General features: G+C 39.5%; 1 protein-coding gene across 1 annotated transcript; it reads left to right on the forward strand.

Annotated features, from left to right (window-relative positions):
• Positions 1-5415: 5415 nt before the first annotated feature.
• On the forward strand, positions 5416-18389 carry PPM1K (protein phosphatase, Mg2+/Mn2+ dependent 1K; the record flags this gene model as incomplete). The annotated part of the gene is made up of 7 exons (XM_079710238.1): positions 5416-5855; positions 7102-7206; positions 11739-11902; positions 14210-14375; positions 14534-14678; positions 16013-16147; positions 18258-18389. The coding sequence occupies 7 exons, from the start codon at positions 5416-5418 to the stop codon at positions 18387-18389; spliced, it is 1287 nt and encodes a 428-aa protein (XP_079566364.1).
• Positions 18390-19868: the final 1479 nt, after the last annotated feature.

Consider the following 19868-nt stretch of genomic DNA (forward strand, 5'->3'; position numbering starts at 1 on the left):
GTTGGGAGGCGGGGTCTGGGCGGCGGAAGGTGCGCGAGGGAACCCAGCTGGCCGCAGTGCCGCGCGCCGCGCCGGCGGGAGGCTGCGATTGCAGCGGTGTATCGCCCTGGGTCACTCAGCTGTCCCGGCCAGCGAGCCAAGCCCAGGATCCCGAACTGTCCAAGGGTGAGCTTCAGGGGATCGGAAGAGAGAAGGATGCAGAGCCCTAGCTGGGGTCGATCTGAGGACGTGGGTCTTGCTTTGCCAAGAGCGCACTATAATCTCAAGGCCTTGTGGCTGCTGACGTCTTCTTTCGCAGCCGCTGTCTGTAGATTAGAGATTTCCCAGGAGCTGACAAAGGCGAGACTCCGGGTGGCAACAGCCAGGGAATTTGGATTCTCTAAAGCTCCACCGGCCTTTCTGGGCTTCAGACTGGAAATGTGCAGCAAGGCCTCTCCGGTCCTTGCACACTCCGCCAGTACTGAGGAAAGAAGGAGGTGGTCGGCGCTTTCAGAATTGGGCAGCTAAGGTGACAGATTATGATGGTCTTGAAAGACAGCAATAGTGTCGTAGTCTAGGGGGAAAAAAGTCTCAGTTATAATTTTTCAGGATTTTTTTCTTGAAACCTTAGTCGGTTTCTGTTGGTCACCAACACAGGCACCTACTTCCCTTGACTGGAATCTTAAGAGAAGAGGAAGAGTGGGAGAGGTGCTGGTGATAGAACGTAAAGGAAAATTCTTCTTCTTTTTTAAAAAAAATTTACTGAAAATTTAATGTGTAGATCTCAGCGTTGTATTAGGTGCTCTAGAGGAAACGAAAAAGGCTAAAATACACACTTTATACTCAGTTGTTCTGGAAAATTCTTAAATGAAGGTTTAGAATATGGTCTGTATCCACATTAACTGAAATGTTTTACAAGATATTTATGGAATTAGAATGATGAATACTTTTCATTGCTCCCATGTTCTTTTCTCTATTCACACATCTAAATACATATATGTTCACATTAAACCTAAGAAGAGTCATTGGAGGTTTCTGTTGTTTTTGTTTTCTCCCTCATGTAGACTAGTAGATTTTCTTTCCTTCCTCCTAGCAGGGTACTGGTAAAGAGGATATTGGAGTCCAAATTTCCTGAAATACATTCTGGAGGTTTCCATAATATTTGAATCGATTGGGATGATTTTTTTTTTTCTAGAGTGGTTAAAGAATTATTTTAAGAATATTAAAATTTTCGGTGTTTCCACTGTGTAAGTTACTGATATAAAGATACCTGAGTGCCACTTTATAATGGGCAAATGTGAATACTTCGTTAAGTATTTTTGCTAGAGGTATAAGTCTAAGCAAGTTTCAGTAGTACTGATCCCTAGAACTCCTGAGCAATTTTGGCATGTGCTTAACATGACAGCAATAAACTGCACTTTCTACCTGTTTTCAACAGTCAAGAGCAGTTTAACTCACATCCCAAGTGCACGCTGCTGCCAGAGACTGGGAGCGCCTCCCTTTTCCAAAAGTACATTTGGACAGCTCCAAGGTGTTTAAATCATTGCGGGATTATAAAATTGGAATAAGATGAAAATGTAAAATAGGCATAGCAATCTTGTAGCTGTATGTGTGGCTTTTCTTCATCACTCCCCCCCTTTTATTTTTAAACAAAGTGTATACTTCAAAAGTTTACTAGAAACCAAATGCCTTTTTTTTTTTTTTTTTCTTCCCTTTCTGATGCTTTTCACCTGAGATTTCCTACTCTCAGGATGTGGCTTTTCACCAGCGCTCTACTGTGGAATCTCTATGCCTACTCTTGTGGACTCACAACTTATTTCATTTAACCCTCTTTGCTGAGAATCCCCCCTGCTAGTCAGCGTTGTTCAGTCAGGGGTCAACTTTGTTCAACTCTCAGAGTTCTGTGTCAGGACTTTAAAGTATGAGATTAACCAAAAGCATTGAGGAGGAGGAAGATGGAGGCTGCTCACACAAGTGAATGTTAAAATGATGAAAATGGGAAGTATTTTCAGCATTTATTTATTGTCAGTATGTAGAATATATGCAGGCTTGCACTCACACGTTTTAAAAAATTCATGTGATTAAAGTAAATCATGAGCCATACATTTTGTTTTGATTGGGGATTAAAAAAGAATTTGGAAAACAGTTTGGCCTAGGTGGAAGACTGTCCATTTCCCCCCCTTATGTTATATGACTATTAGTATAGCTAGGTTGCTTATATAAATAACCTGCTATGTAGCGAGGATTCCAATCAAGTTATTTGTCTTTATTTTCTTGCTGAGCCTAGTTTTTAAATTTTATTTTTGCTAGTAGAATATAATGTGCAGCATAATGTATTCTTGGGCTCTTGGTTCATTTAACTTTTCCTCTGACATTTCTGTGTCTTCAAATGTCTTTCAAGCAGAATTACTTCTGCCCTTTGACTCTTTTGGATTACTTTGACTTTCAAAGACTGAATGTAAATGTTAAAATGAAGATAAGCTAGCCTTGATTTCCGATTGAGAGACTGACATAAAGGGTTCCTGAATAACTAGTTTTGGTTTGCAGAACGACAAACCCATGCCCATTTTTAATTGCTGAACTGACATATAATAAAAATATTTCTTAGGTGTTTGTCACTTTGTTCTCTACTCTTTTTGTTATAAAGAACACTTTCTTTTTAAGGCTTTTGTTTTTTCCCCACAGTATAAATTCCACTTGCTAGTCAGCGCCTCGTCATTTCCAGGGGCATGGGGGGTGGGCTATGATGAATGATTTGTAGTTTGAAGCTCTGAAGGAAACTTCTTGATGTGCAGGTTTAATTCAAAGTTGTTTTTTAGCTTGGGGACACAGGTCCTCTCTGAGTTGTTCCCTCAGATTAGTAATGATTTAGTTATATTGCATAAGGCAAAGGAGACTGAACCACTTCTTTAGACACTCCCCTGCTTGCATAAGTGACGCTACCTTGTTTTGTAAGCTGGCAATATATCTGCGTTACATTTCATCTACCCCAATAGCCAATAGTATGCCTTAAAGTAAATAGTTTCCTGTGACTATTCTGCTTACTATCTGAGATGATTGTATAGATAAGGAATGAGAAAGGAGGCCAGGTTGTAGACTGAATTTACTTTATGCAGGCTTCAAGAAACTGCTCAACCTGCATGTTTTCATTCTTAAATAATGTTTCCAGTGGATATATGTTCCCTGATATGAGTGCAGCTCTGTTCATTTTATTTATTTTACTTTTGGAAGAGAGAGAGAGAGAGGGAAAAAAAAAAGGGTATCCTAGAAGAGCTGCAGAAAAACAATATTTCCTAGTTTGGAATTCTAGAACTCTTGCTTAAAGTAGGTGTGTCACTACAAAGTAGCACAAGGGTGAGTATGGTATACATGCTTTGGACTGAAGCCAAAAGAAGAGTACTTTGCTAATTTCTGGTGCCCTCTTCAAATGTGAATGTTTTCTAATAAACATATTTAAAGTTTTTTTTTCTATAACATAAAGCTGCTTTGTGAATTATCTCCATCAAGAATTAGTACTTAGTTCTCTTACTTGCTAGATTGTATTATACTTTGAAAATTCTCCACAAGTTTACCTTTATTTGACACAGTTTTTGGTTTTGAATAACACATAACCTTCAAACAGAAGCAAAGGAGTAAACACCTCTTTTTTTGGTAATGGGATGTGGTTTCCCTTTGATAACCGGAGGTGCTATGTCTCCCCCGACCCCAGTATTGTCATAAAAGAAGTGAGTTTCAGACTTTAGTACATGATATTAGCTAAAAGGCCAAGAGGGAAAGGCCTCCTAAGTCTTTTGTGACCCATTAATAGTTTGGGAGGCCATCTTCATTCTAAATTCTGAGAAGGCAGGGCTCAGATGTCTTCCATTACTTAGGTATCCACGGGCGTTCTTTGGAACCTCATCCTTTCCTTCTACTGCTTTACTTACTGAAAGGAGTAATGGTCCTTCCTACACACAGCTAGACTGATTTCCAAAAACTTATTTGAAAATGATTGTTTCAAATCTGTAATGCATTTTCTTGTAGATGAATTCAAGCTGGGCTTTTTGTGTGTGTTCATGTGTGCCTTTTGGGGAGATACATTTTTTTCAAATTCATTTTTATATTGTGAAACAATTCAAAGGTGCAGTTGAGAATAATATAACACCTGTACACCCTCCACCGGCATTATCAAATCGTAACATTGTGCTATTTTTTACAGTTGGTTTTTAATTCATAAAGTAACAGAGCGAAACACTATGGAGACCAATTTCTGCTTAGAACCTTATTTGTGTGGCAAACTGCCAGAAACACAGCCCTTCCTGCAGGGGTGTAGGAATTCCCCCTGCCAGCTCCCAGGGGCGGCTTTCGGATGAGCTGCAGCTGTTAATGTAAGTGCATAGATCAGTGGCTCATAAATCAGGGCTGCTTGTCACATGTGCAGTTCCCCCCGTTCCTGAGATCACACACACGAGAGCTGGCTTATTCTTGTGCCTCTGGCACGTGTTTGCACGACCCAATTTACATTAACCAGAATAATAAAGTTTAGTAAGTTGAGAAATCTTAAACTGAACTGAGGTCCTAGATTGTAGCTTTGCTAAAACTTGGGCACTGAGTACAGAACTATCATAAATATTCTATTAACCAGTTTTTTTTTTTAAATTTCTAACTCTCGTAAGAGACTTTGTTATGGTTAATATTTTTCCCCACCTTTTTTTTTTTTTTTTTTTTTGCTGTACGTGGGCCTCTCACTGTTGTGGCCTCTCCCATTGCGGAGCACAGGCTCCGGACGCCAGGCTCAACGGTCATGGCTCACGGGCCCAACCGCTCCGCGGCATGTGGGATCCTCCCAGACCGGGGCACGAACCCGTGTCCCCTGCATCGGCAGGCGGACTCTCAACCACTGCGCCACCAGGGAAGCCCTCCCCACCTTTTCTTCAGAGCAATGGCGTGCATTGATGAAGGGAAAACTATTTAGTTACACCTGTTTTCTATATTCTCGCTACTCAAAGTGTGGGCCTGCCCGACCTGCACCTTGTTTGAGGGACCAGGGAGCTGGTTTGAAATACGGCCTCTCAGGCCTCACCTGACAGACGGAATCAGAGTTTACATTTTAGCAAGATCCCCAAGTGACTGTAGGTTAAAGTTGGAGAAGCACTTGTTCTATGTGAGCTGTGCACATTGTCAAATTTTTATAGAATGTAAACCCTGTGAATGGGGTAGGTAAATCAATTCATTTTTGATCCACTATTCTTAGAAGTAGGCTGTTAAGTGCCACCTTCTTTATAGACTTCATTCGTGGTGCTATCTAATGATATATCAGTTATATTTGAAATTATTGATGGAGTCTCTCTCTCTCTCTCTTTCTCTGTTTCTTTCTACTCAGTTGCATCGTTTCTCTGGAAGACAGCCCACTGTTGTTCCACTGACCTTTCCCTCATTCCTGAGTCCTCTGGAGTTATGTCCACAGCTGCCTTACTTACTTTGGTTAGACGTGCTGGGAACCAGGTGAGGAGGAGAGCGCTGCTCGGCGCCCGCCTGCTGCAGGACGACAGGTCGGTGACGCCCACGTGCCACAGCTCCACTTCAGAGGCCAGGTGTTCTCGGTTTGACCCTGATGGTAGCGGACGACCAGCCACCTGGGATAATTTTGGCATCTGGGATAACCGCATCGATGAGCCGATTCTGCTGCCGCCCAGCATTAAGTATGGCAAGCCGATTCCCAAAGTCAGCTTGGCGAACGTGGGCTGCGCCTCGCAGATTGGCAAACGAAAAGAGAACGAAGACCGGTTTGGCTTTGCTCAGCTGACAGACGAAGTCCTGTACTTTGCGGTGTATGATGGCCATGGCGGACCGGCGGCGGCCGATTTCTGTCACACCCACATGGAGAAATGCATCCAGTACGTACAAATGATACAACGGCTTTCACTCTTGGCAGTGTGCCTTATGCTTCCTGTTTAAACTTTCACCTTTTGGCTGAGACAGTCACTGTTTTTTGTTTGTTTGTTTATGTATGTATGGCTGCGTTGAGTCTTCGTTGCTGTGCGCGGGCTTTCTCTAGTTGCGGCGAGCGGGGGCTACTCTTCCTTGCGGTGCGCAGGCTTCTCACTGCAGTGGCTTCTCTTGTTGTGGAGCACGGGCTCCAGGCGCGCGGGCTTCAGTAGTTGTGGCTCGTGGGCTCTAGAGCGCAGGCTCAGTAGTTGTGGCACACGGGCTTAGTTACTCTGCGGCATGTGGGATCTTCCCGGACCAGGGCTCGAACGCATGTCCCCTGCGTTGGCAGACAGATTCTTAACCACTGTACCACCAGGGGAGTCCCAACCTTCACTGTTAAGGTAGTTATTTGAGTGCTTTCACACTATTGTTTTATGAACAAGCAGTTGCTCAAGCATGCCAGTTATTACAGATGATTATTACCACTTCAGAAATATGTATGTTTTAACAACTCCCTTGGTGAGAGCATTGACCAGAATCTGCAGCACTTGACTTGTGATCATTTCAAGTGAATTAACATAATAAAGTACATGATCTCATGTACTCTGAGAATCTCCTATCAGTGCAGGGCACACAGTGCTTCAATAAGTGGTAATTATTGTTTCAAGTGGTATGAATAGCTTGGAATACTTGTTGAAAATAGCTTTAGATGATTGGCATTAGAATAGGGAAAATGCTTTTAATGAGGGTGCTCTGGAGCTCTTAAAAAAGTTTATTTACCGCAATTATTATTAATGTAGTTTTGAGGGTCACACTACTGCTAGAATTAAAAGAGGGGGAGAACATGTGATAGTTATGACCATGTGACTCTTCTTCCCAAGCATAGTTATTCATGCCGTTCATCAGTTGATTTATATATATTTTGCCTTATTCCACAAAGGAACTCAGTGGCTTAAATTTAATATTTGTGATAGTGAGGATTAATTTTTTAAGGATGGAGACTTGGGCTTTTATTTTACTGTTTTTAAAGGCTTATCTCTGTGCCTGATTCTTTCTCAATTTGATTCGTTAATATGTGGATCTTAAGCCTCTGAAAGGCGAGCCACGGAGGTCCATTGTATGGAATGACTCTGCTAGCTGGAGGGACCAAGAGGAAGGCTAGAAACCTGTTGTCAAATGATTGTTTGCGGCTCTTTTTTCCTCTCCACGAAGGGATTTGCTTCCTAAGGAGGAGAACTTGGAAACTGTGTTGACCTTGGCTTTTCTGGAAATAGATAAAGCCTTTGCAAGGCACGCCCACCTGTCTGCTGTTGGTAAGTAAAGCAATCTCTTTCCTTACTGTCCTGGGGCATTTCAGGGAAAAAGGAAACACTTTAAGCCCTTTAGGGGTGGGGATTTTAATGTAAGTTTATTTGTAAGGATGCTTATGTTGAAAATGATTTTTTTTAAATGAAGAATCACTTTAAATGTTATTTGGAATCCAAACTAAATCCACTTTTAAATGAACTATATTGGAGATTGTTTTAGAAATTGGAGCTCCAAAATGGTTCTGATATTGAATTTCAATTTTAAAAAGATTAAAAAACATTTTTAAATCTGTTTGATTGCTTGTTTTATGGGGAAGAGGTACATACTATGAGAGGGTTTCTTATTTTGGGGTTTTTTTTAGAGGAATCTGATGAGCAAGTACTGAAATTCACTACAGGGTAATCTAATCTAGCCAGAGAGTAAATGTCCACACCAGAAGAAAATTGCTAATTGGTCCTCAATAGAAAAGGACAATGGCTAATATGCACTACTCTGTAAAATTAGAAGGAAGATATTTTTTCTTCCATTTCTTAAAAAAGCTTGATCTTGCAGCTTTCCTGTGGTAACTAGTTGACATTTTTTTAATTTGTTAAACACAAGGCCATGTCAGCTGAATTTTAGAATTTGTGTACTGTATGACCTTAATTTTGAAAGTAAAATGTTTCTGATTTTGACTAAATTTATCAAAACCATTTCAGGAAAATGTAGCTGATGTTTTTTGGTTAGCTGGCCCCCCAATTTATTGCTCATAAAGTTAATCTCGAAAACTTCTGCAGCAGCCATTTAAATGTATGCATACAGACCTCATAACCGATTTGAAAATGAATCATGCAGTAACATTAATCTGTTTTGTTCATCCTTTTGTTTAAAGGAGGTCAAAGTGTATCGCAGCAATGTTATTTTTGTAATTTTCAGTTGGAGTGCATAGGGCTGGAAATTCTCGCTATTTCACAGATAAGGAAGTGAAACTCAGAGAGAGAGGTAAAAGGTCAATTGCAGAGTTAGGGCTGAGATGTTCCTGGCACCCACCGTGGCCTCTCTCATGGGCGTATTTAATGATGAGTATTAGAGAGGATGACTCTAGGATGGCTCTATTTTCCATTTTAAGAAGTTTTTCCTCCTCTTTTTCGAGAACCTTATCACCATCATACTTCTCCGAAAAGCATTAGAGTCCACTCTCTTTGTTCAGTTCAGGGATTTATTTTCTCGTTTGTAGATTATTCAGGCCCATTTTCTCTTCTTCGTTCCTTTGGACTCTTTTTCCGCCTTCCAGCTGGCCCCTCACCTTGTGAAAATAAGGGTTGAGAGACGGTAGATTTTAGCATAGGATTCTGTACGGGTTCCTCGTGGGTAAAACATAAGAAAGTGAAGACATCAAAACACTTTCTTATAGTTTTATTTTTATAACTCTGAAGATTGGTATGCTCTTATCTCATCCATAAGCAGGTCGGCTGTGTATCACACCACGAAGTTTATCGGCTGTAGTGCAGGTGGTGTGCCTCAGCTGTTGTGTAAATAGGTAGAGCTCACTGGGCAAGGTTTTCAGAAAGCAATGTTCAAGTTTACCATGGGAATGTGGCCAACAATCAAAAACCATTAACCCTTCATAGGTGCAGTCAGCCCTTTTGTAAAGGATCTACTTGACGAAGATGCTTAAAACAGTGATAGATTTGGTATAAAATGTGAGAGTACTCCTTTCATTTATTAAATAATAAATTACAGTTAAAGGGAATTTTGAACCTAGGGAGAGAATTGACTTAACTTGCCTACCTTAAAAGAACCTTTCTAAAGATACCTTTCTCACATCAATTCAGTTGTGCAAAGAAATTAATCATAAAAATGTACTTCATTTCTAATAATGAAATGAAAATTTATTTATTTAACTTAGTTCCTCTGTCACATACTTTGACTTAATGATCTCAGACCTTTCATAAGATATTCTAAAATTTATTTTTCATTTGATGGCCATTTGCTTGCAAGTACAATGCAGCATGACAGAATGATGCTTAGTGTACTACTAAAAGAAAAAGAAAGGGTCTGTTATGACATTGTTGTTCTTAAGTCTTAATTTGGATGTATTCTTATAGATCAATTAGTCTGTGTGTTTTTTTTTAAGTAAGTATTTTGAGAACAACTTTAAATTTATTCTTAATCAGTTGCCAAGGCTTTCAAAGTTGGCAAAAATTGCCTTTTGATATTTGGGGGCTATTTTATCAAATATATTAAAGCCACTAAATATAGGATGCTGTACGTTGTTTAACCTTTCAATATGTGGATTTAAAAAAAAAAGTGTACCACTTCAGATTTCAAAGTTATTACTTAAATTAAAAAACATTTTTTAGTTTTTAGTAAGAACTGAAGCAGTATTAGTATTGTAAGAGCGAATAATATTCTTTTTGGCATAGCTGTGAGTAGGACCGATGCTAGTTAAATAAAATTGTGAACTAAGTGCAGTTTGCCCTCTCCAATTTCTTTCACCTTTTCTTTTAGCATCAGCTCCATTTTCCCTCCTTGAACCCTTTCTGTGTTCAGCTTGAGGGTAGGGGCCATGGCTTACTCATTTTTGACTCTCTAGGGTTCAGCACCCTGTAGAGAGTCTGGAAGGTACTCAATAATTATTTGGACTAAACTGATCTCCACTGCCTACTCTTTCTTACCAAAGTTATTATAACTTATTCCTTGATTATCCTATAGCTGATTTAACCGAATTATTAACATAATGTATATATTTTAATGAGTTATCACTTCTGGGGGGATTTGAGTTTTGAGTAAGGAAAGCTGAAAAGAGATCGGTTAAACCATAGGAATGAATCCCTAAGGCTGGAATTTCAGGTAGAGAAGAGTGCCCCACGTCATACTATTAGCTTTCTCAAAAGAAAGTGAAAATAAAACACTCTCTTCTTTTTAAGACTTTCATCCAATATCTGCATAAAATACTTCAAATTATCTCATTAGCATTTCAAATATTTACTATTTCAGTTTAAAATGGGGGTAGTTTGAGGAGAATAAAATCAGAATGCCACTTATCAAGAAAGAGCCCTTAAGAAATGGCTGGCTATTTTTACTGATTTGTTGTAGATGCATTTTCAATTTACCCTTATTTACAAATAGCTAATTTCATCATCATCTTTGAATATTTTGTATTCATTTTATACCAGTCATGTGTATTTTTACAATTAATGAAACCAGCCAGTAAGTTCAAATGATGTCCCATTAGTCTATTGTTTAATGAACAAATTGTCACTTAAACCAGATGGTAGAAATCTTAGATGATATCCTATATATCCGATAAACTCTTCGAAGTGTTTCTAGATTGCTTAAGATTTGAAAGCAACAAAGCTCCCCAAGAGACAAATGGATCAAAAAGAGAAGACTTGCTCTGACGTTCAGAGTGGGAGACGTTGGTGGCAGCATTGTGAGTCTCATTGGAAACTTCCACGCTCTTCATGTTACCTGATCTCTTTATGGAAGAATTAAACTAAAAAGTAACCAGTGTGAGAAATGCAATGTTTTTGATTTCCCTTCTTATGTTGGAGGCAGCCAAAAGCAAAAAAATAGGGACAGCATTGAAGAGATATTCTTATTGTGCTGTTACTGCTTCAACTTGTTACTGATGTAGTGTTTATGATTCACACATGTCTAGAATGCCCATTTTTGATAAACATTGAAACTGTATTGGTTTATACATATTATTTTTTACACAGTTGAATAATTACTAGGGGGGGTTATACTTTGAAAAGTACAGCTTTACTCTTTATGTTGCCATTCAAAATCTTGATCATTTTTCTTTTGATATATTGACCTGCGACACTGGAGGAAAGAGAGAGCTGCAGAAACTCCCATTTTATGAATTACATAAAATTGTAAACATTCATTAGAGCTCAAGAGCCTTGCTAGCCTTTATTTAAACAATTAATTTAATCTTCTACTCAAAAAATGCCTTCTAGATACTAAAATCCCTGCATTTAGCACCATTAACAAGTCACTCCTTGTATCTGGTATAGGAGGTGCTTTGATTCCTTTTTGATTTATATTTAAATCCCAGTAATTTGGTGGTATACTGTAGTTTACATCCTCTCTGGTATGCTTGTCAGATACGAACTATTCAGTGCTCTATCCATGAATTCCCATGAATTTTTTCCCTTTTGTAACTGGGACAGTTCTGATATTCATACCAAACAAATTTACAGTGCATTTTTTTCAACTCAATAAAGGTACTGATTTACTCTTCAAGACTGACTGACTGACGGTGTGTGTGCCTGAGTATGTAGGTGTGTCTGTGTCACCACAGTATGTGTCTCGGTACACATACATTTGTATATAGGTTTTCCTACCTTGGGAAGCCACAAAACTAAGAAGTGTTGCTCTGTGATGAAAAACAGACTCAACTACAAAATACCATCAACTTGGGCAAACTGAGTTTTGGAATCATTGATTTGGCATCTCCTGGAATATTATATAATTTGCTAGTGAAATTTTCACCAAAATAAAACCCTTCCCCTTATTTTGCAGCTCTTTCTCTACCCTCCCCTGTGTTGCAGGTTTGTAATGTTTGAGCACAATTCCTGGGTGAATTTCCTATTTGCCTCTGTGCGTGTTATTTGTGGCAGAGAACTGTGCCTGGTCAGCAGCTCTAGACCTGGAGCCCGTGGACACTATATGCTGGGCTTCAGTGGAAAGAGAGATCTGCTTAATTTTGTCCCAGGTGAAGGAGTCCAGCGGTTCCTAGCCTGGACTACTGGAAGGTTCCCACATCCTCTTTGTCCCATTAGTTGAGATGACTTGCAGTAGAAAATGTCCAGTGAGTGTTAAGAACTTATTGAAAGATGTCTTAGTTTTATAGTTCTGTTGTTAGGGGAAAAAGTGAGAATTTTTACTTCCATGTTAAATGTTAAATGAAAATAAATGCTGATTTAATATTTATATTCTTAGATGCTTAGCAAACCAGAATCAACAGTTTTGAAAACTTTCCCATAAATCCTGGGATTTTGGAACTGTGAAGTTGGGTTGGTTAAAAACTCAAGCTCTTTTAAATTCCCAAACGGCAGAGCCATGAATTATAATCCTAAGCAGCTAAACTTGAAGTTTTCATTTATGAGGTTTTAACTCTTGACGTAGCCAATTAAAAAACACTTTTAAGAAAAAGCTGCTCCTGGGACTTCCCTGGTGGTTAAGACTCCGAGCTTGCACTACAGGGGGCACCAGTTCGATCCCTGGTCAGGGAACTCAGATCCCACGTGCTGCTGTGTAGCGCAGCCAAAAAAAAAGAGAAAAGCTGCTCCTGTCAGTTTAAACAAAGGAGAATACTAAACTCCCTGGACAGGTAGCATCTGAGTAAACGCCTGTGTTTTCTCGCCTGGCTCTTCTCATCATTTGAAAAGATTACAGAGGTTCAACTGTAAAGCTTCCCTTGTATAATGTTTTAGGACACTCACAAGTTGACATTTGTAATATAAACATCACTGATACACTAAAACGTTTGTCTTGTACAACTATGATATGTAATATATTTTAGTTTTGCCAAGATGATACTACTCTGGCACAGCAGTTCCAAAATCAAAAGAGATAAATGGGAAGATAGTGCAACTATATATGCTCTTTCTCCATAAAGTAAATTCGGCACGGATACAGAAGATTAAGCAGGGTTTACTCATGTTTTTTTTCCATTTTCCTCTTCTGATTAAAGCAGGCATTTTAATATACTGATTGGAAAAACAGCATTACTGCTGTTTTTAAAATTGTCTTTAAAAAAAAAAAGGGAAAGACTGAGCCTCAGTCAGTCAATAGCACTTCATTTTTCCTAAATTTGCCTTTGAAGTCAAAATCATCTTTAGATGATCACCTGAATATTTTACTTAGACGCTTTAAAGAATTAACCATGTTACTGAAGATAATACCTGCTTTAAATGCTATCTTTTTTAATTTTTTCAATTTGCTTTCCTTTTTAGCCCATAATTTCACAGTATTCTCACTTTGACAAGGCTCAATGCACCCTCAAACATTTTAACAAGTAGTAAAGAACTCAGGGAGACACTGTTAGAATACACCAAAGAAAGATGCAAAAATGCACTTTGGATTGGATGGAGGAAATAGCGGTGACCTCCAGCCAAGCAACATATAATTTTGTTATTGGTCAGAGGACATTAATATTCTTGGAGTGCTCTGGGCCCCGGGCTTGACCACAGGATGAGCACTTGGCAGCACTGCCCTGCATCTGGGGACAGACTGATTGTTCGGTGGAACGACAAGTGTGAACTATACCAAGTTTATGGGAAACTAAAATGAATTTCATTCCCTGCCCTCCAGATTTACTCCTAATATAATGATGGCTGTACCTTTGCTTCATGTCTGGGGAGGACAAAGATGAGAAACGAATGTGAACCTTTAACCGTTTTAGGATTTCTTTTTTTTTTTTTTTGGTGAACATTTGTAAAATTAAAACAGGTGTAGAAGGAAAGAATATAAAATATAGTGCTTGAAGAGCCAGTGAGGCACTTGGCATATCTTGCTTAGCCTATTAACTGATGATAATTTCACAGGATAGGGGTAAGAAATGGAAGAAAAAAGCTGAGTGCATAGATTTTAGAAAAGTTGGCTTGCCTGAATGGGCTCTGTAGATCTAAATCATCCTGCCATATTAGCCTATCTAATTAAAATGTAATACTCTTAATCCCAACACCTGATGTACACACAAAGGTGTAATAATGATCCATTCAAGTGAACCCTACTGTATATAAATAGGAGCCACTTGGAGACAGTGATGCATTTTTTACCAAATTAGGTTAGCAACTTTTTCTGTTTGCATGGAGCCTTGTTACTGAATTAAATACCTCTTTCTCTGCATGATCTTACTTACATAGTTCATTTGCATTTTATTTGCATAGCTCTAGTTAAATTAGAATGATACATTTCAGCATTAGTTTAACATGCCTAAGTTTTATCTTGTAATAAAAATTCCACATCCAATCATTTGACTGTCACTGACTTGTACTCTTTTTCATGGTGTCTGCAGCGACCCTTCTGACCTCTGGGACTACTGCAACAGTAGCCCTTTTGAGAGATGGTATTGAACTGGTTGTAGCCAGTGTTGGCGATAGCCGAGCTATTTTGTGCAGAAAAGGAAAACCCATGAAGCTGACAATTGACCATACTCCAGAAAGAAAAGATGAAAAAGAAAGGTACCACCTCCACTCATCAATCTTTCTATAAGGATAGTATTTATATAGTTCAAGATAGAAATAAAACCTTGCATTTTAAACTGATTTCATGCTTAAGTTTAACGGAGCCTTGGTTTTCTGGGTATCACAACGTAGTCTTTTAACTTTTTTTTGACCAGGATTAAGAAATGTGGCGGTTTTATAGCTTGGAATAGTTTGGGACAGCCTCACGTGAACGGCAGACTCGCGATGACCAGGAGTCTTGGAGATCTGGATCTTAAAACCAGTGGTGTGATAGCAGAACCGGAAACAAAGAGGATTAAGGTAAGAAAGGACTTGCAAACCCTTGATACACGGGCAAGGAAGGAATGCAGGATTGTCTCCAGCCCCAGCCGCAGGCTTTCTTGGAAGCCTTAATTGAAGCCAGAGTGACTTTTATTCTTAGTTTTTTAAAAAATATTTATTTATTTATTTATTTATTGGTTTTGGGCTGCGTCGGGTCTTACTTGTGGCGCATGGGATCTTTTTGTTGTGGCACGCAGGCTCTTCCTCGTGGTGCGTGGGCTCCTCTCTCGTTGTGGCGCTCGGGCTCCAGAGAGCATGGTCTCAGTAGTTGCGGCACACGGGCTTAGTTGCCGCATCCTGCGGCATGCGGGATCTCAGTTCCCCGACCAGGGATTGAACCCGCGTCCCCTGCATTGGGAGGCGGATTCTTAACCACTGCACCACCAGGGAAGTCCCCAGAATGGCTTTTAAACAGAAGTTATTAATGGAAGGACAGATAAACTTTTCAGATAAAACAGGATAGTATTTTCCTGGCCTAATGTATGATGAAGTGTTGGTGTTGTTTCACCCTGCTGTGGAATTTGCCTGGAAGCATCACTGTGGTACCCTTCCTCACCTGCACCTCATCATTCAGCATCACTCTCCCTTGGAAGCTGAGCCTGACTTCCTTTTTCCACCAAGCTAAATAATTGTCCCACCTCTCTTTTTGTGACATCTGCTGCTTGCTACTAATCATTGCCCCCATTACGCCACACTTCCCCCAGCATACACCCAGTGGTGAGCTGACACTTCACCTGTGCAACCCCCAGCCTGCTCTAGTACCTGGCACATTATAGTGTAGGCTCCCAATAATGGCAGCAAATGACTGTTAATTTATTGAACAATTTTATGTCTTATAGATATCCCACTTATATTCATATCGTCTAACAAACACTTACATAGCAGTTTACTATGTGCCAGGCTCTGTTCAAAATAGCTACTCCTACCCCATTTTGCAGAGAAAACAAATCTGGAGCGTATACACTTCAACCTACCTATGTTTGCCCCGTTGAAAAATAGAGGTGGGTTTCACACCCAGGAAGCCTGGCTCCTGAGACAGTGCCCTCAGCCATTACATCAAGCTGCGTTTCAGCATTTAGCTATCTGGCTTCTTCCTCATGGTGTTACTAAGTAAACGTTAGGTTTGTCCTCAGTGATTGATGCTAAATGTTGCCATTTTTGCCCTAAATGCAGGCCTTCCATTTTCACTCTGTTTGCCTACAAGCTCTGAAACACGGATGGCCATTCAGAAAACAGATAAAATTGTTGAATTATGAAGATTATTCTAAGGCTGAGTCTAGTTTCTAATCCTGTGCATTTGGTTCTGATTGCAGCTACATCATGCTGATGACAGCTTCCTGGTCCTCACTACAGATGGAATTAACTTCATGGTAAACAGTCAAGAGATTTGTGACTTCGTCAATCAGTGCCATGATCCCAATGAAGCAGCCCATGCAGTTACTGAACAGGTGACACAGCAGAGCTTCTGCTAGAGAAGTCCCAGGGCGGGGAGGAGAGGCCAAAGCCAGGTGCAGGTTTCGGTGCAGCCTGGAGGGGCTACCACTGACTGGAGATTTCTTTGAAATCTTGTGTTTTAGCTTTAGTATTACATTGAATTTTACACTTGACTCCATAATATTTCCAATTAAAAAAATTTTTTACAATTCTTCCAAGTAGTTAAGTAAAATTAATATGCCAAGGAAATGAGCTATGTTTATTTTTTGGCTTTGTACACATTTTGAAATGATAGTAACAGCATTGGTAAATTATAACATTAGCAAATACTAATGTCACCGTGTGTCAGGCACTTTTCTATTCATATGTATTTAACTCATGTAATCATCACGATAACCCTCTGAGGCTGGAGCTAGAATTATCCCTTCTTCACAGAGGACGAGAGCAGAGGCACAAAGGCCGAGACGTTAAGTAACTTATTCAAGATGGCAAGATTGTCACGTTACAGAACTGGTCTTCAAACCCAGACAGCCGAGCTCCTGAATCCAGCCACTGGACCATTTTAAACTAAACGGCTCCACATTAATATCCAATGTAGAAACACTATAGCATAGTCAGTTTCTGGTTTTGAAAAATGGGTGTGTAAAAACAAATACAAAAAGGTATATGGATGAGTGGTATGTCGGTGTGCCAGTCAGAGCTAAAATTTGGAAGCTGGATAATATCCAGTAAAAAAAAAATGTAAAATTTCCATGTGTTAATACTCTGTTTGGATAGATAGCTCTTTTTTTTTTTTTTACTTTATTTATTTTATTTATTTATTTTTGGCTGCACTGGGTCTTCATTGCTGCATGCAGGCTTTCTCCAGTTGCAGTGAGCAGGGGCTACTCTTTGCTGTGGTGCGCGGGCTTCTCATTGCGGTGGCTTCTCTTTGTTGCAGAGCATGAGCTCTAGGCGTGCAGGCTTCAGTAGTTGTAGCTTGTGGGCTCTAGAGAGCAGGCTCAGTAGTTGTGGCTCGTGGGCTCACTGGTTGTGGCTCACGGGCTCTAGAGCGCAGGCTCAGTAGTTGTGGTGCACGGGCTTAGTTGCTCCGTGGCATGTGGGGTCTTCCCGGACCACGGCTCGAACCCGCGTTCCCTGCATTGGCAAGCAGATTATCAACCACTGCGCCACCAGGGAAGCCCCTATATCACATATTTTTTATCAATCTTTTTCTTCAGAGTTTTGACCTCAGGCTCTGAGGTATTTTCTTTTTTTTAAATAAATAAATTTATTTATTTTTGGCTGCACTGGGTCTTTGTTGCTGTGCGTGGGCTTTCTCTAGTTGCGGCGAGCAGGGACTACTCCTTGTTGTGGTGCGCAGTCTTCTCTTGTTGTGGAGCACGGGCTCTAGGCACGCGGGCTTCAGTAGTTGTGGCTCGTGGGCTTTAGAGCGCAGGCTTGGTAGTTGTGGCACACGGGCTCTAGAGCACAGGCTCAATAGTTGTGGCACATGGGTTTAGTTGCTCCATGGCATGTGGGATCTTCCCGGACCAGGGATCGAACCCAGGAAGTCCCAGGCTCTGAGGTCTTTTGAAATACATTTGCTGTAATCCCAAGCACTTATTAATGCTGACTATATAATTTGCTATTTGCATTAGTTCCTAAAATTGATTTATAATTCCACTGTAGGAAGTTTAGTTTATGCCAATTTTCTATTTTGTATAGACTGTAATAAACTCTCTTACAGTTTTATATCTTTACACACATCCACTTCCTTAGGTTATTATTTCTTTAAGCTAAATTCCTAGGAGCAGAATTGCTAGGTGAGAGCTAACACTGAATCCTTAACCCTGCATTAGTCCCTATGCTAAATGCTTTACATGTGTTTTCTTCTTCAGGAGCTACATATTTTGTACCTTAGTCCACTGGTGTATTTATTGCCAAAACTGCTACAGTGGCATATAGTTAATATAGTTGTTTGGGACATCAGTTATCCTATATGCGATTGATACAAACCACTGTGAAATAATTGTGTTAGTAACTATGTTGTAAACCAGTCTGGCCTTCCAGGGAAAGGCCATTTCTTTCTGTACAGACTCTGATTTCCATTGTTCATCTCTTCCTTCCTGCCATAACTTGCAGGCAATACAGTATGGTACTGAAGATAACACTACTGCAGTAGTAGTGCCTTTTGGTGCTTGGGGAAAATACAAGACCTCTGAAATCAACTTCTCATTCAGCAGAAGCTTTGCCTCCAGTGGACGATGGGACTGATCACTTGCTGGGACTTGGAGTTTCTGTGCAGTTCTTCACTGATTGTGTCAAGAAACTGATAAGATTTTAAAAAGTCGACTGTACCAAGGTGACCCTAGGACTCACTAGATCAGTACACAAATCACTATAAACTTAGTAACCGTCTACATAGTTTTTCATAAATACCTGTCATATTTATGTTCAACTAACTGTACATACTCAGTATAAATACGTGTAATTCAGCTATTGTGAATGAGTCTCTGAGTGAGCAAATGAAAAATGGTTTTGATACACTTGCTGAGTGTTAAATTTCTATATGAATTTCTTTTGACCATTTCTGATCTTTATTCATTTGACCAGGTTCTTGCCTTCAAGTTCTTCAAAACTAGTCAGTATTTTGACAGCTACTCAATGGTTATCTGCAAGTGTTTATTTTTAATAACTGTACCAAGCAGTAAGTATGAAAACTGAGTTCTCTGTTACTATATTTTGTACTCTGGATCACCTACTGGTGAATGTAGCAATGCAAAAGAAATTAATTCAGCTAACATGACACTGCTAAGCTGTATACATATGTACAACAGTGCACTTACGTATTTCAACTGTGTCACCAGGTCTCTCCTGCCCCCAGTCAATTCATTCCTGTTTTTCTGTAGGTAAGAATGCTATATAGCTATGTCTATTCCTTCATATCAGAAAAGAATGTCCAGGCTAAGAGTTCTTTGGTCAAAGCTATACAGAGTTATATACTGACAGTATCAAGTATTTTGTATAACGTTTCCATTTGTTATCTCGAATTCTATGTTTTGTGTTTTGTATACAGTATGTTTATATTATCGCTTTTTGTATAGAGTAAGCAAGTCGGATAATTTGTCAGTAAAAATAATCCCACATTGACTGATAACTGCTACAGACATAGCTTGAGGTTTATGTCTCCTTTTTCTAAGACTCCTAAGAAAGAATAAATCTAAAAAAAAAAAAAGCCTTATCTATTCCAGCTTGCTATGTAATTTAGGAGTATAAAACTATATTTCCTTATATCTGTGTGTAAGTTTGCTGTTAAAATGTGAATCTCTAAATGTGTGTATGGAATTACATCTGCAGTTTATTTCTGCAGACAGTGTAAATTTGTTGTATGTGTAGATGTATGTACATATGTATATTTTAGACTAATGGAAAATGAAAGGGAACAATCCTGCATAGCTCCTTCACCAGTTAGCTTTCAATTATTGATATGTTTATCTCTAAGAATTCTTGACAAACTGAGGGAAGTTTCAGAGTGGAGAACCAATGGTTACTGGGAGATAAGGAAATAGATGAAAAATGGCTGTAGGAGATATTCTGTGGTGGGTAACTTATGTGGAAAAACCTAGGAACAGAACAGCATTTGAAGCTACATTGCTATATTGTAATTTGCACGTAAAATAATAGGATGTGAGAAAAATACTGAAGTGTTAAGAATGACGTGGAGTTCTGTGGAAACAAAAGAAAAACCAAAAC

Source organism: Hyperoodon ampullatus, assembly GCF_949752795.1.
Source record: "Hyperoodon ampullatus genome assembly, chromosome: 1".
Lineage (NCBI taxonomy): Eukaryota > Metazoa > Chordata > Mammalia > Artiodactyla > Ziphiidae > Hyperoodon > Hyperoodon ampullatus.